The sequence below is a fragment of the Manis pentadactyla genome, chromosome 4 (genome assembly GCF_030020395.1).
Source record: "Manis pentadactyla isolate mManPen7 chromosome 4, mManPen7.hap1, whole genome shotgun sequence".
NCBI classification, from domain to species: Eukaryota; Metazoa; Chordata; class Mammalia; order Pholidota; family Manidae; genus Manis; species Manis pentadactyla.
In genome coordinates this window covers 24,491,738-24,507,840 of record NC_080022.1, presented here as the reverse complement: position 1 = coordinate 24,507,840, position 16,103 = coordinate 24,491,738, and the positions used below count along the sequence as shown (strand labels likewise).

Below are 16,103 nucleotides of genomic sequence, written 5' to 3'. Positions count from 1 at the left end.
CTGACACAGGACCTAGAACAGGCCAAGTGCCAATGTTTGCCAAGTGAACAGAGTCCTATGTCTTTACTCTCACTTGACCCTGGTATACATAGTCTGGGCACATGTGTGTGTCTGTTTCCCTGAGGACACTGGAGCTACTGGTGTGAGTGCCCAGGCCTGGCACACAGCAGGAATCAAATGTTGCCTGATTGGCCTGCGCAGGACCATCCTTCTTTCCTTTAGTCATTCAACAATTTTACAAAGATCCTAATATGTGCAGGGCCTGTGCTGGGCTCTGGGGATAGAGCAGTGAATAAGAACACCAAGTCCTCCCTGTATGGCCCCGGAAGATGACTGGTTAGCCAGAGACGGGTAAGATTCCTCAAGGGAGGAACAACCTAAGACAGGCACAGTCGCAGGGGGGTCATCAGGTGAGAAATTGGGGATCAACAGAGGTGAGGCTTAGAACCTCACCCCCCCTGTTCTGAGAGAAATCTTCTGCATACGTGGATGTTTTATTGCCCTGGTCTAGCTTGGATTAACACATAGTCTACAGGCACACACCTGATCATCTACATGTGCTCTCTTACAACACTAAACTATGTTTTCTACCTTTATCTTGTATCTACCTACCACTTCAGCATTTTATTAAAAATAATAATAATAAAGAGAGAAATGTGGTATCCACATATAAATCAAGTATAAAAACCAAATGAATATTCATATTTGAACTGTTTAGAGTTCATAATGCATGAGCAAAACCGAAAGTTTCTGTGATGACTGCCCTTGTACTGTTCACTATGTAACTTATTCATTATGTAAGAATTTGTTCTACATGTAAAAACTTGTTTGTTATGCCTCAGAAGATTGGAGACTGACAAAAATTAGGCTTGGGGTGGATTAATGATTGTGCATTGAGCATTGACTCCCCTATACAGAATTTTATTGTCGTTAACAACCATTTGATCAATAAATATGAGAGATGCCCTCACAAAAAAAAAAAAAAAAAAAAAAAAAGGACAGACTTCCAATGGTAAAATAAATTAGTAACCGGGATGTAATGTATAGCATAAGGAATATAGTCAAGATATTGTAACAGCCTGGTAGGGTGATAGCTGGAACCTAGAATTATGTATATAAATGTTCTACCACTGTGTTGTACACTTGAAACTCATGTAATGTAATACTGTGTGTCAACTACCCTTCAATAAAAAATAATTATTTAAAAAAAAAAAAAAAAAAAAAAGAACACCAAGTCCCTGCCCACATGGGGTTTCCATTCTACGGGGGGAAGCAGAAAAGAAAGGAATGGGAAATAAATATATGGTCACAGATTGTAATAAGTGCTGTACAGAAAATAAACAAGGTGATAGGATAAACAGTAAATGAGTGGATGTTTATGCTGGGCCAGGGGCAAGGGAGGACACACATCAGGGAAGGCTTTTCTGAGGAGATGACATGTAAGCTGAGACCCAAAGTGGAATAGAAAATGGGCTGTGAGGAGCTATAAATGGTATCTAGGCAGAGGAAAAAGCAAGAATAAAGGCCTGGAGGTGGAAGAGTTTCTGGGATCCTGGGGGATTCAGTGTTTCAGTCTAAAGAAGGGCTTCCGGGAGGTGAGCAGGGGTTAAGGAATTCAGTCCTGGGGCCTGCCCAGGGCCAGCTCTTGCGCTGGGGGGTTGGAGGGGAAGAGATCGCCTTTCTTAAGGCCACATTTGTTGCCTAGCACCCACGGCAAACAGCGCTGCTGGCAGGCCTAGCCCCACTCCCTCAGTGCCCCTCTGACTGGCAGCAGCTGTCAAATGACCAGCTGCTGAGGCTTTGCCAACCTCCTCCCCTGGAATATTTTAGGGGTAAGTCAGAAAATGACCAGCAGCCGCCAAAACCCGACTTTTTGTGGCACATACCTTACAAGGGTGTATTTCACTGCCCTGGGTGTTAATCTCCCACCCCTCCTTGAATTAGACAGAGAGATATAAATATACAGCCACAGGCAGCTCGCTCAGATACATGGATTAATGAACACGTATGAAAGTCCCTGTAACACACAGAGGACACCCACACATCTGTGAGCACCCCCTCTCACACTCACACATCAGCCCATCACAGGCATGCAATCACACACAGGACCATACATATGCCCCACAACACAGTCACTAGAGCTGGCCACACAGACTCCACAACAGGCACATCACCACACACATAATCACACCTCCCACTATCATAAAATCCCGCGTCCTCACTCCCACACACAGACGTGCACTCCACAATCATCACGGAGTCACACATGGGCACACAATCCCACAACCTCCCCTCCACGCACCATACATACAATACATACAAACGTGTTAATCACAACACAGCCCACATGCATTCAACACCCCAACCACTCCCCCACCCCCACCACTGCTCAAGGCCTCTCTGATTAAACACGCAGCCAGCCCCTCGGCTCGTTGGAGTGCACAGCATTCTTCTGCGATGCAGTCAAAGCCCTCCGCAGACAGAGGGGCTAAGTGGAAAAAAGGCATCAGAAGGGAAATGCCCAGGGCCCAGGTCTGGGAAGGGGCCGGCACATTCTCATCCAGGGAGAAAGACCTCAGGGTGGAAGTCTGTCCCTGACGCTGATGGGCTAAGGACTTGGCAGAAGGGGCATGCCTTACAGTGGGTGAGTGCGGGTGACAGGTGGAGCAAGCAGAGATACCCCACGAAACCTCGCAGTGTGGGTGCAGAAAGCGGTGTTAAATATGGACTCAACCTTACAGGCTTAAACCTCTCCAAGCAGCCCTCACACCGCTCTTCCTAACCCCGGCCACAGGCTCCCAGGCTCCAGGCTGTCCCCAGACTTACGGGGTGTGGCCGTTAACCCTCTTCCCCCAGCCCCTCACGACAGCTGCGGGGTACAGCGCTCAGACCTCCCCCGTGAGCGGGTGGGGATCGCAGGGCGCCGAGCCATGGCGGACACCCCCAAACTCTCGCTGGCGGGAGTGGGGTGCGGGGCTGCTGAGTCCCTCTTTGTACCATCCTCCCAAACCCTGGCCCCCTCCCCGGCCGGCCGGGCAGGGGAACTGCTCCCCTGGACCTGCGGTGCACCTCCTCCCCTGCCCCCCTCATCTGGGACCCTTGGCAGGAAAGGGTGGAAAGAAAGAAGGTTCGGGAAGATCTTGCGGCGGGCTGGTTTTAGAGAACAGATGTACTCCCACCCCCACCCCAGGCTGGTCCCGGGAGGGGCGGCCTCTCCCCGCCCCCCGGGCAGCGCGGCCCGCTCCCTCCTCCCGCGGGCAGGAGCCCGGGCCAAATGGGCGCGCCCGGCCCGGGGCAGCCGGGATCCGGTGTCGGCGGCAGCTGGCAGTGCGGCGGGCGCGGAGCAAGCGGCCGGCGGGGCCGGCTATTAATAACGCGGCCGGCGAGCCCGGGTCGCGCAGCTATGGCCAGCCCGGAGCCGCGGCGCGGCGGGGACGGCGCCGCCCAGGCCGCGAGGTAGGACCGTCCCGGGCCCGCGTCGTCCATGTGGGTAAGGGGTGCTGGACGAGTTCCCTCCCCCACCGCGAGCCAGCACCTTTCCCTCGGCTCTGGGGGTAGCGGTCCAGCGGGGTGGGGCACTCGGCGGAGCCACCGGCGAAGGGAGATGGGGGAGGTCCGAGATCCAGGCACCTCCGTTTGACCGTGGCTTTTTATAATTCCCCCTCCTGCTCCTCCAGGCTCTGTGAGAATTAACCTTTTCAGACTAGTGGGCATCAGCCATCAAGTGCCATTTGGCTCATAGTGGCCAAAGACACTACTTTTTTTTTCTTTCGTTCCTCACCCCAAATGCAACTGGAGATGGAGGCCTCCAGCTGCTGCATTCGCTGTGTTCAAGATAGGTGGTGCAAGGTTGTAGGGCTGCCAACTTTAAGAATCTGTTCAGGCAGCTTATTCTCTCTCTTGTTTGGGGTCTGGGATGGGGGGGCAGGGAGGGTCTCCTGTTCCAGGCCAGCAGGAGAGCCTTGGCTGGCTAGGGCCCTTGGGGGGGAGGCCCTCCCCCATCCATGCACACTGTCATCTTACCACTGTCTAGTGGGAAAGTACCTGTGGCTCAGGATTTGAGGTGAGTGGTGAGCATTTTTACCCGAGGTCAGGCTGGGGACTTTCCCTGTGTACCAAGAGGTGGAGGTACAAATACACACTGACACCCCTTAACTGTCACCTGGCGCATAGCTGAGCAGTTTTTTGCACATGCACTCACTTGTACTGCATTCAAGTACTCACAGTCAGACCCACACTAACTCATGCCTGCAGTGTCACATACACGCCCAGCCACAGCCCTGACAGACTGGAGGCTGCTGGAGTCCTGCAGGGACAGGGACGGAATGGTAAAGGCAGACTGCTTGCGGCCCAAAGAAGCTGGAGGTCAAGAGCCCCAATGAGTTGGCTCCCTTGCCCCTAGCCTCCCGTAATCGTCTTCTGCAGCTCCTCAGAGAGGCAGTTGTGGGAGGGCGGGCTCTAGCAGAGGCCTGGCATTGTGGGTGGGGTGACTGAAGCAGCATGGTGTGCAGTACAGCACAACCTGGAAGTCAGGCGGCCTGGGTCCTACTTCCAGCTTTGCCACTCGCCCTTAGGCAAGTTTCCTCTTTGGATCTTAGTGGATTTCAGCCTGCCTCCCTCCTACAGAGCCCCACCCACCCTAGGATAGAGAGAGAACAAGAACTAGACTTGTCCTTAGGAAACTATCAGGGGAGACAGACACACGGACTTCTAAAATACAATGCATTGAGTGCAAAGATGAGCTTTAATGCCCTGAGAATGCAAGGGTGGGGGCTGTCCGAGCAATACTTCACAGAGATGAAGTTTGAGCAGGGCTGGAAGGATGAGTAGAAATCCATCAAAATGTATTTTCACTGTTATGGACCCAGTTCTATTTTACCTGCCGTGGCTGTTTGACCCCTTTCAGACCCCATGCCTGTTCTAATAGGAGAGTGGTAAAAAGTTCTGGCTCTGGAGCCAGACGGCCTACCTTCACCAGGCTTCTCCACATAGGAGTTGTGGAACCTCAAATGCTAATTCTTTACTCTGTGCTTTGGTTTCATCTATAAAATGGGGATAATAAGTGAGCGTCATATTGAGTATTCACAGAAAACGCTTAGAAAACTGTCTTGAATAGTGAATTCATTCCAGGGGGGAGGACTTAGCAGGAGCAGTGTGAGAGCCATCTGCTGGGAAAGCAGGGACTCTGTGGAGGATCAGGGTGGGTCTGCCTGGCTGAGCAGGTACATCCTTCCTGGCACTAAGAGCTCTGCCTTTCCAAGTAGTGCAGGACCTCTAAGTCAGGTGGGGTACAACGAGCTGTTAATTTTTCAGCTGGATACATTGTGGGCTAGTAGGTATACAATGTTAATGCATGTTCTGGATTGTCAAGCAGTGGTTGTGCTTTGGGGAAATACGAGATGAAGCTGAAAAGGTTTGTTGAGGCCACAACCTTAAGGGCCAACTAAGCAGTTGGCCATCTATGGGTGAAGTGGAGTGCATGGCTTGCTTTATGTTATAGCAAGCTGTGGCGTTGTAGAGAATGGAGTGGGATGAGACAGAAGGCCTGTTAGAAAGCCAGTACAAAAGTGCAGGCCAGAGAGGATGTGGACTAGGGGCCCTGGCAGTGAGCTGAGGGGGATGGAGCCTGGAGACTGAGACAGAAAGGTCAGTTCCCAGCAAGTTGGCCGTACCAGGGAGGCAATGTGCTGTTTAGAGATTTCTTGCCTCATCCACCTAGTATGGTTATGTTGCTCTGAGTTGGAGAATACAGGGGTAGCAAGCTCGGGGAGAGCATAGTTTTCGGGCAGTTGAGTTTGAGATACCAAGAACACCAGGTGGAAGATATCTAAAAAATACTTCCTCTCTGGTAAAGTGATGTGAAGGGACTAGGTGATTGTGGAAGTTGTCTTCAAGCATTAAGTTTTGGTGCAGGTGCCGGGTTCAGTGAGGCCAGAGATGTCTGGGACCTGGTGAAACCCCACTTTTGTGGTTTCCAGAGGCCACCATAAGACACAGAAAAGGAAGCCAGGGATTCCTAGGGTGTTAGAGGACAGTACACAATGACTCAGAATAAAAATAATCTTTCTTGGAAACTTAAAAGAGTTAAGATACAGAGCTTAAAAACCTGGATACAAGTAGGCCTTTCCAAGACAGATAAACCAAATTCTTTGATAGATGGGGCTTTTCATACTTTATATCTAAAAAAGTGTTTCTTGAAGGCTACATTCAAATTTGCTTTAACTGGTGCACAGAGTATGAGTGTCCATGAGCAAATCACTTAATTTCTTTCAATCTGTTTCCTGATCTGTAAATGGGGTAACTACCTCATAGAATTGTTATGAAGAGTAAATGAGTTCATTACATATTTAAAACAGGACCTGACACATATAAAAACTTTCTAATTTATTATTATTTCCATGGTATTTTTTTATTCTCAAACAATTGCTCAGAGATCCAAGGCAGGTAAGATGCACTTGAAACAGGAAAGACCAAAGTCACTCGAGGGTCAAAGCATCAGAACATTCCTTAACAGGAACTGCTTAAGCTTGCGGGCAACAGGAGGCTGGGTTAAGGGACTCATCTGTTAGAATCACAGAATCTGAATTCAAGAGGCTTTGATAGGCTACGATGGGCCAATTCTAACCAGAAGAGACCACAAGCTCAGAGAAGACCATTTACAGGGGAGAGATGGTCATGAGTGAGGAGACACCTAACCCTGAGGAGGGTTTCCGAATCAAGTTATAGAGGAACATAAACATAACTAAAACATAATTCCTAACTTTAAGGGAAGTACTTGGTGTGAAAGTCTTAAGGATTTTGGTCAAACTCAAAATTTGCCAAGAATGTGATGGAGCAGCCCTACGGACTCTTGGCTGCATCACCAGGAGTATAATGTCCAGGGATGCACTGCTTAGAGCACACCTTGGTACAGCTTCCAGTACCCCTCCCCAAGGAACACTGACAATTTGAAGCAAGAGTAACAAGTTACACAAATGAAGAGGGCATGGAATAATTAAGATGGTTTTAAGTGTTTAAGGAATTTATATGAAAAAGAAGTTAGATTTGCCTGATTCCAGAAAGATAAATCTAGGTAAAAATTGCAGAAGTTTTACTTCAACATTAGATTTTTCTTATGGCAGTGGAACAAATTGGTGGTTAGGACGTGAGTCTTCTGCCCTTGAAGGTTATGTGAGCATAAACTAGACACTGACATCATGGAGTAGTCAGGGGATCCAAGCAATGGGCTGTGCAAGGGGAGATTGATGGAGGGAAGGCATTAGGCAGGTGCCCTCTGAGATATGAGAACCTGACAGTCTGGGCCTGTGGCCTAATGGCCCGTCATAAACCACCCTGAGATTATGGCTGCCTCTTACTTTAAATTTTCTCTTGCAGGGAAACAAAAGCAAAGCCCAGTTCTCTTGAAGAGAACTCTGAATCCCTGGATGAGATGGGGACAGTGAGCCCAGAAGTTACTTTATCTTTGGAGGGGACCTTGAACTTAGAGGACATTCTCTACCTGGGAGACACAGGAGAGCTTGATGAGACACTGTACTTGGAAGAAACTGAGAAGCCCGAGGAGACACTGTATATTGAGGAGACCAAGCAGCCAGATGAGGCCATGTATGTGGAAGATCCTGGGAAGCCTGAGGAGCCTCTGTGTATGGAGGAAACTATGAACCCAGAGCAGATATTGTGTGTGGCAGAGCCCAAGAAGCCAGAAGAGACCACAAGCCCAGAGAAGACCATTTACAGGGGAGAGATGGTCATGAGTGAGGAGACACCTAACCCTGAGGAGGGCTTCCGAGCTGGGCCTAGTTCCAGCACAGAGGAGGGGCTGAGCATGGAGGACCTGGAATTGCTAGAGGGACGTTTCCAGCAATGTGTACAAGCTGTGGCCCAGCTGGAAGAGGAGAGAGATCAGCTCATCCATGAGCTCGTGTTGCTCCGGGAACCAGCCCTACAAGAGGTGCAACAAGTCCATCAGGACATCCTGGCTGCCTACAAACTGCATGCCCAAGCAGAGCTGGAGAGGGATGGGTTAAGGGAGGAGATCAGGCTGGTCAAGCAGAAGCTGTTTAAGGTGACAAAGGAATGTGTGGCCTACCAATACCAGCTGGAGTGCCGCCGGCAGGATGTGGCCCAATTTGCTGATTTCCGGGAAGTGCTGACTACACGGGCAGCCCAGCTCTCTGAGGAGCTGGCCCAGCTCCAGGATGCCTATCAGAAGCAGAAGGAGCAGTTCCAGCAACAACTAGAAGCACCTCCAAGCCAGAGGGACGGGCACTTTCTCCAGGAGAGCCGGCGGCTGTCCACCCAGTTTGAGAACCTCATGGCCGAGAGCCGCCAGGGCCTGGAGGAGGAGTATGAGCCTCAGCTGCTGCGGCTCCTAGAGAGAAAAGAAGCTGCTGCCAAAGCTCTACAGAAAACCCAGGCTGAGATCCAGGAGATGAAGGAGGCTCTAAGACCCCTGCAAGCAGAGGCCCAGCAGCTCCATCTGCAGAACAGGAACCTAGAGGACCAGATCACACTTGTGAGGCAGAAACGCGATGAGGAAGTGCAACAGTACCGGGTAGGCCCGCTGGGCATGACACAAAGTGCAGTCTTTTAGCCTGGGAAGGAACAGGTGACTGGAAGCAAATGTCCTGGGTGTGAAGTACACTATTATAGGTAGAAGAGTAACTTTGAGGCCACTCACTCACTCTACTCCATTCTTCCCTTCTTTCGCTCAGGCCTCTACTAGAAGCTGAAAATTACTTGTACTTAGTTGTACACAGCTCTTTTATACCAATTTTCTCATTCGATCCACTCATTTATCCTCCAAGTATTACATTTTTATAGATAAGGAAACGGAAGCTCAGTGAGCTGGAGTACTGAATCCTTGTCTGACCAACCCCAAATACTTCTGTGCCCTTTCCCCACAATTGGCACAATTCCCCAATTCTATGTGAATCACACTTGGGTTCAGAGAAGGAATAAGGCTAGGTGGAATTCACTCTTCCCTCCCCACCACATTCATCCTCAAGTCCCTCCTATCTGATGTCTTGAAGTTTTCCAGTCTTAAAAAAAAAAAAAGGGATGAAATTCATAAATCTCTATTCTTCACTTTTCTTTTTTGTGCATTTGTCACCATTTCACTTACTTTCAAGTTATTTCTGATTGTGAGCCAGTTTTAATCCTTTGATAGAACAGAGTGGGATGTAAATGCTATGTGAACAAACAAGTATGTCTCTCTCCCACAGACCATGAGCGTTCAGAAGGTAGGGAGTATGTTTTACTTATCTCTGCCACTCAGACTCAGGACACTACTAGTTAAGTGCTGACTCAAAGTGCTGCTGGGCACTATGAGAAGACTACAAAGTGGGGCCTTCTTAAGCAGTATTTTTATCTACTGAAACATGTTCCTTTGGATAAACTTAAAATTGTTATGCTCTCCCAGATTCTGATACACCCTTAAGGGAACATGTACTTTATTGAAAAGGACTGTGCTCACTTCACTCAAGATTTTGTCAAGCTTTCTGTACCTTGTATTATGAAAAGTGGGGTGTTTTCAACATATATTGAATGTTTTTAAGGTATGCCTATATGCATTACCCACCCCTCACCCCAACTGCTTTATTGGTTTACAATCTAGCAAAAGGGCACTTTTTTTTTCATAAACATTGTCCTCACCAGCTTATATTCAGGTATTACATTAATAATTGTAACCCAGAGTTAGAAAGTAACATGACTTAAGAGAGGTGCAGTTAAGAATGCTATGGATTATTTTTAATCATGGGTTAAATCAGAGAACCCTTCCAGAAGAGGTATGTGAGCTATGTATTGAAGAGGCAAGATCTGGACTTGCACTATCAATCAGTAATATGCAGCCACATATATAATTTAATTTTCTAATAGCCACATTAAAAAGTAAAGAGAAATAAGGTGAAAGTATTTAACCCAACATTTCCGAAACATAATTAGTAACTTACCTGCATGTAAAAGGTGAAAAACTGAAGGTAAGTTTAACTATAAATGTAGGATGGGTCAGATGATACTTTGAAATCCAAACTAGGGAGACTGGACTTGAGTAGTCAGTTGCATCACTAAATATCTCCAATCAAGGGAGCAACACGATTCTCTCTTAGAAAAAGAAATACTGGTGGCAGTATATAAAATGAGCTACAGAACTAGAGGCAAAGGAGAATAATTAGGAAGCAACTATAGGTTAAGAAGAAACAATGGACAGAATAAACTTGGCCTTTGAATGGGGCAGAGGAGTTAGAAGTCAGAGGATGCTGAGACGAGGCAAGGCTAACTGGGATGGTGGTGACTTAAATGGGGAGAGTTCTCTGAACTAGTTTTCTGACACTGTACAGGAATTAGACTTTTCCCATCATTTTCATCACTGTAGTGGATTTTTGATTGGATTTGTGCAGCTTTCCAAAGATCATTCTATGAAAAATGCTCTTGGTGTTTCCTATTTCTATACCATAGTTAAAGTAGAAATCAAGGTCTGAAGGAGGTAATTCTTTTTGAAACAGCTTCCTAAACTGTTTGCCAAAGGTCACTTATGGCATCTGACTACTTTTCAAGGGTTTACTTCACTTATAATTGTAAACTTTAACTTTCATCATTATCCATACATTCAACACATTGTTTTCTAAGTGCTTGCTTACTATGTACCAGACAGTGAGCTATACGCAGGCAAGAGGATAAGAAATGGGTGTGGGGAGGCACTCCTGCCTTTAGTTTATAGTCCAAGGATACCAGAATGAACATATTTCATAAAATTAAGACACTGATTTTAAGATGCATCCTGATCTGTAAAAAAGTGAAAGCCTAAAATCACTGTGATAATATATTCAGTGTGATAAACACTGTAATAATTGTAGAAATAAGACATTGTACTGATAAGCAGGTATAATTACCCCTACCTGGGGAAATTTCCTAAGAGGATTAACAGTAGCTAGCATGTACTTAAAGTTCTTTATGTATAGTAATACATTTAATTCTTACCTTTGTGAGATAGGTCTGAACTATTACTACAATTTGAAAAATGAGAAACAGAAGTGAGACAGCAGTTAGGTTATTTATTCAGCTACAACGTATGGAAGGATATGACCCTGTACCATCTAGCTCACCATACTCAACCATTACGTGTTTGAGGTGAGCCTGGAAGAACGAACTCTTCATGGTAGTTTGAGGACCACTGAAAAGCCTTATTGTATGAAGGCCACAAAGCAGTTGTTAAGAATGGCCAATCCTGACTCTAGGACTTCCTCAATGCAAAATCTGGAAAATTACTTTTGTGGCTCAGCTCCCTTGCGTGTAAAATACGGCAATAAACATCATAAGGCTGTTGCAAGGAATTAACTGATATTTGTAGAGCATGTGAAATGGTGCCTGGCACATAAGTATGTACTCTTACAAAGTGACAGCATGGAGGGTGGATTGACAAGAGCTGGAAAGGCCACTTACAAGTGGTAATGTGATACCCGAGTTAACATGGACAGGATTTGGTGACTGGTGCTGTGGGTTGGGTGAGGAACTTGCTAGGAATGATCTCAAGATTTTTAGCTGCAATCGGCAGACTGCTCATGAAGTATAAACATGCTTAATCTCTGCATCTTTCACATCAAGCATCATGTGTAGGCCGCTAGACATACTAAGAACTAGGAACCTACAATCTGACTGGGAGTTAGATATGAATAAAAGGATAAATAGCAATGTAATACAGTAGACGCTGTCCAGTGAAATGTGGCAGGAATAAAGGTACAGAGATCCTTGGGACAGGCTAGATCTCTAGCACTGTCCAATATAACAGAAGTACCATGTAAACCACAGCTGTCATTTAAAATCTTCTAGTAGCCACATTTTAAGAATATATAAGAAATAGGTGAAATACTTTACCTAACCCAGCATATAGAAAGTTACATCAGGATCAATATCAAATTTCAAAGTGTTTTACATTTTATGTGTGTGCCAAGTCTTGGAAACATGCTGTAGATCTCATACTCAGTGCATACCTGAGCTCAGACTAGCCATGTTTCAAGTGTTCAATATCCACATGTCTAAAGGCTTCCATTTTGGACAGTGCAGGTAATGGAAAATGTTCATATGAAAAGAGTAATGGAGGTTCTAGTTAGAGGTAGGGGTCAAACTAGTGGGGATAGGAACACCACACAATTTAATTTAGTCTTTCTGTATAGTGAGTAAAGTATACAGAAAATTTAAGAAAGCAGAAAGTCTTTGGAAGACTGAGATGATAAAGCAGTTTGTAGGAAGACAGTATACTTTACAGGCAGCTAATCCAGTAGTGCTACATAGGATTAAGCCTGGAGATCATCCTAAATGCTGGCCACTGCAGCAATGACTTTCATTCCTGGCAGTTTATCACTGACAGTACAGACTGCCTCCCCATGTGCTTCTGTGCCTCACTGGAATAAATGATTGGCTACATAGTGGTTTTGGGAAATTGGGGCACAGAGGTATACAGATGCTTTCTTTCAGATGACACCTTCTTAGAGGGTAAGGCCACATCTCTGTGTGGTACCAAAGCATGGCTAAGGCACTAAAAAAAAGGCCTTTTGACAACGTTGATGTAAGTTGAGACTCAGCCAGAATATCAAACACTGCAGAGGTGACACAGATATACCAAGAATGGCTCAGAGAACAAATTATGTAGATCATTCTAATAATAGCATGTACCCATCTGGATCCTAATCTTACTATTCTTCAAAATCTGAGGGGAAGTCACTGCCTCTTTAAAATACACCTTCCAAGTTCAACCCTCTGTTCCTTTCCCAAGGATCTATGCCAGCTATTAACTAAGAAGGGATTGACTTGCTGACATCTTTCTTACCTCATTTCACAAGCCAGGTATTAATCTTAGGCAGAGACAACTCACAGAATACATCCCAACCGGTTTTGGCAGAATGGGAAATGGATAGTCACCTGAAGGCTCCGGCAGGCCCTCCAGGGCACAGCATCTTCACCTTCCAGCTTAGTACTTAAACAAATTTGGTCTTTTTGTGTAATGAGTAAAGGATACAGGAATTAACCTTGACAGTCAATGGCTATTGGTGTATGACTTCAGTAAGTACTAAGTAGAGGTATCTCTGACTTTAGAGGTTCAAATGCAAAACTGCATTTTTAACTTAAATCTTTTTCTTAAATCTGTTTGACTTAAATCCTTTAAGTTGTAGGATTTTATAAAAGCTGACTATCTTAATGGAAACAAACCTACATATAGGGTGAGGTCCATAACATTCTCAGCTTACCAAGGATCAAAATCCTCCCCAACAAGACTTTTCAAAATTGGGAAATAATAAAGTCCCTCTGAGTACCCATCCACCCTTTGCAGGATTCTATTAAGAAGCAAGCTGTAACGAGCAGGTAAGACTCCTTTCAGGTCACCATTTCAAAAGCAGTTATCACTCTGTCAAAACACAACCTCTTGGAATCTCAGTTTCCCAACCTTAATACTGTGAAGATTAAACGATGTATAAGGAAGTGCTTTATAAACTGTAATGGACAACCACAGGTTTTTATTGTTTGCCTTATTACATTCTTGGCCCTCTCATGCAGGAACAGCTAGAGGAAATGGAAGAACGACAGAGGCAGTTAAGAAGTGGGGTGCAACTCCAGCAACAAAAAAACAAAGAAATGGAGCAGCTAAGAATCAGCCTTGCTGAGGAGCTCTCAACTTACAAGTCAGTTTTTGCTGCTACTCAAATCTCAACTAACACTGGCTAAGGGGATGGTGGGGAGGGCAGATGCTGCTCTGAGGCAATTTCACTTAACAGCGAAACACAAAAACAAAAAATGACTTGGGAAATGATTTTCAAATTGTGCTCATCCATGAACAGATGGAAAATGGTTTTCTCTTTTTAAAGGGCTATGCTACCCAAGAGCCTGGAACAGGCTAATGCTCCCACTTCTCAGGCAGGTGGAATCGAGAAGCAGTCTCAAGGTGATCCTTATGGGTACAAGAGTGGTGTTTGCCCTGCTGCTGCTTTCCTAACTTAACAATACTAATGCCTTTAAAAAATTAAGTGTGTCAAATGACAAGTCACTTAGGGATAACACATGCCTCCAAATTGCCTGGTTCATGCATTCAGGGTTTACTTGGGAAGTTTCAATTTCTAGGACTCAAAATATGCCCTAATCACCACCAGGAATTCTGTAAGGGGATAAGACATCTAGGTGCTGTGCATTCTAACTTTCCTCACGCCATCTGCTTTGCATAGTTTCCTTAGAATAGCACAGAAGGCAGTTAGTTATGCTGCCTAATTCAGACTATGACAAAGGAGACCAAGGCTAAATTAATCTTCACCACCACCAGAAAAGCTGAAGTGGATGCCACTTATAGGCAGGAGGGCAGAATTAATGCTTAATATGTGAAATAAGCAACACATCCATTATTTCTTTACATATCAGTATGTTCCCATATTCTGTATAAAGTCCTAGATACTCTTAGATAAACTAAGGATAAAAAAGGTCTGTGTCAAGTTGTATACTAAATGCCCATACATTTTAATTTCCTAGTTAATCCTACACCTTGGATACAAATTTACAAGTAACTAGTGTAACTGATGCTTTTCCTAACATACCAGGATTTTCTTTTACTATGTTTTATTCAGGCATAACTGATTACACTTATTGTTTGGGAGATTATTAGAACCTTGTAAATGAGGAAAGTGATATGCTAGACACCTTTATGTGAATCATACTAAAAGTATAGCAGGGAAAAGGCAATGATTAATCTAAAAAAAAAGGAAAACTACAGAATTGCAAGCATTGTTATACCCATGTAGTTAACATGGGTAGAGAAAATATTTAGCAAGCCCCTGATCACTACTACATAGGTTACTATTCATTTTATTTTGCAAATAAGGAGGTACTCAAATATTTCTTAAGGTAAAGTCATTCCTAATCATATGTAAATCACACCTGAGCAATATCTCCCCAACAGAGCCCACACTAACAACTTCAGAAGTTCAGTTAAAAACTCTGTATTATTTCAAGTTACAGAAAGTATAAACTTATTTTTTCTCTCAACCTTACAGGGGCTGTTTAGAAACCTATGGTCAAATCTGTAACCCAGAAACAACCAAAAAATTCTTTGCAAAGGATCACTAAATACCCTTTGGACACACTTTTTTCCAAACAAAGAAGGAACTTGGCAAGCAATTCACCCCGGGGAAGTTACAAATACTGGCTGACCTGTTTTAAAAAGATTCTAGGGATGGCTGGAGGTGAACACCATCAGTCAACACTTAGCTGGATTGTTTCATAGACTCCTGGTACTGACCTCAATGTGCTGAGAACAGAAAAATGAGCCTCCTGTCCTTCAGCAGCATCCCTTACATGCACACTGAGTAAAGGATGAATGTATACATGGACATATCTTACTGTGTTGTGAAGAATGTATTTTGCCCTGTGTTGATCCAAGCCAAAAACACTTTTTTGGAGCACAGGTGGGTCAAAAAGACAGGTGGTTTATGTTAATATGGGTTTACAATTTAAGTTTTGTGCCATGAGTGTTAAGCTTTAAATTAATTCCTTACAAAGTTTTTTAGGTCTATGCTCACTCATATAGTGTACTCTTGTGTCAAGATAATTTTCACTATACCCTAAAAGAGTTAATGACTTGGAAAAAAGGAACCAATCCAGATTTGAACCTAAAGGTAAAGGATGGTCAGATTCCCCCCAAGATCTTGACTCATGAAAATGATTTGGGTCAAAGGGTTGGTTCAATTTAACTCAGTTAAACTGAAAATGAATGGCAAAGAACCAGTAATTTTACCTGGTTATGGCCTTTGGTGAAAAAAGACTTTTAAGTGCCTATTTCTACCCTCTAAGTACAGGCCCCAGTGAAAAACTTACTGGGGAGATTCAACCTCCTTATGAGAGCAAGTTCAAACTTCTTCCAAATTAAAATTTTGCCTTAAATTCTGCTACATTGCCTTTGACATTCTTGTAAGTCCACGTAATTCTCTAGGCATAGACTTCAAAAAGATGTTATTCTGAAGACTAATCCACACACATCTGATTCAGTGTTTTATGTCTTTCATTTTGCCTGGGAACGAGTAAAATTCGTTTCCGTAGCTCTGAGTCTATCATATTTAATTCTGCTCTCA

At 44.8% G+C, this 16,103-nt stretch overlaps 1 protein-coding gene across 3 annotated transcripts; it reads left to right on the top strand.

Annotated features, from left to right (window-relative positions):
- The first annotated feature begins 2,531 nt into the window (after positions 1–2,531).
- On the top strand, positions 2,532–15,917 carry SYNC (syncoilin, intermediate filament protein). 3 transcript variants are annotated; one of them, XM_057499949.1, is made up of 5 exons: positions 2,532–2,644; positions 7,375–8,551; positions 13,549–13,673; positions 13,857–13,933; positions 15,030–15,917. In XM_057499949.1, the coding sequence occupies exons 1-5, from the start codon at positions 2,631–2,633 to the stop codon at positions 15,038–15,040; spliced, it is 1,404 nt and encodes a 467-aa protein (XP_057355932.1). In that variant the 5' UTR covers positions 2,532–2,630; the 3' UTR covers positions 15,041–15,917. The 3 variants fall into 3 exon arrangements, with proteins under 3 accessions (XP_057355932.1, XP_036741151.2, XP_036741150.2); XM_036885255.2 differs by lacking the exon at positions 2,532–2,644 and adding an exon at positions 3,120–3,456; XM_036885256.2 differs by lacking the exons at positions 2,532–2,644; positions 13,857–13,933 and adding an exon at positions 3,119–3,456.
- Positions 15,918–16,103: the final 186 nt, after the last annotated feature.

Bases quoted from the DNA above. Each gene is read 5' to 3' on its own strand.
- SYNC (XM_036885255.2), top strand. From the start codon at position 3,275: ATGGGCGCGCCCGGCCCGGGGCAGCCGGGATCCGGTGTCGGCGGCAGC. The intron at 3,457-7,374 runs GTAGGACCGTCC...TTTCTCTTGCAG, and splicing joins GGCGCCGCCCAGGCCGCGAG to GGAAACAAAAGCAAAGCCCA. The intron at 8,552-13,548 runs GTAGGCCCGCTG...CCTCTCATGCAG, and splicing joins AGGAAGTGCAACAGTACCGG to GAACAGCTAGAGGAAATGGA.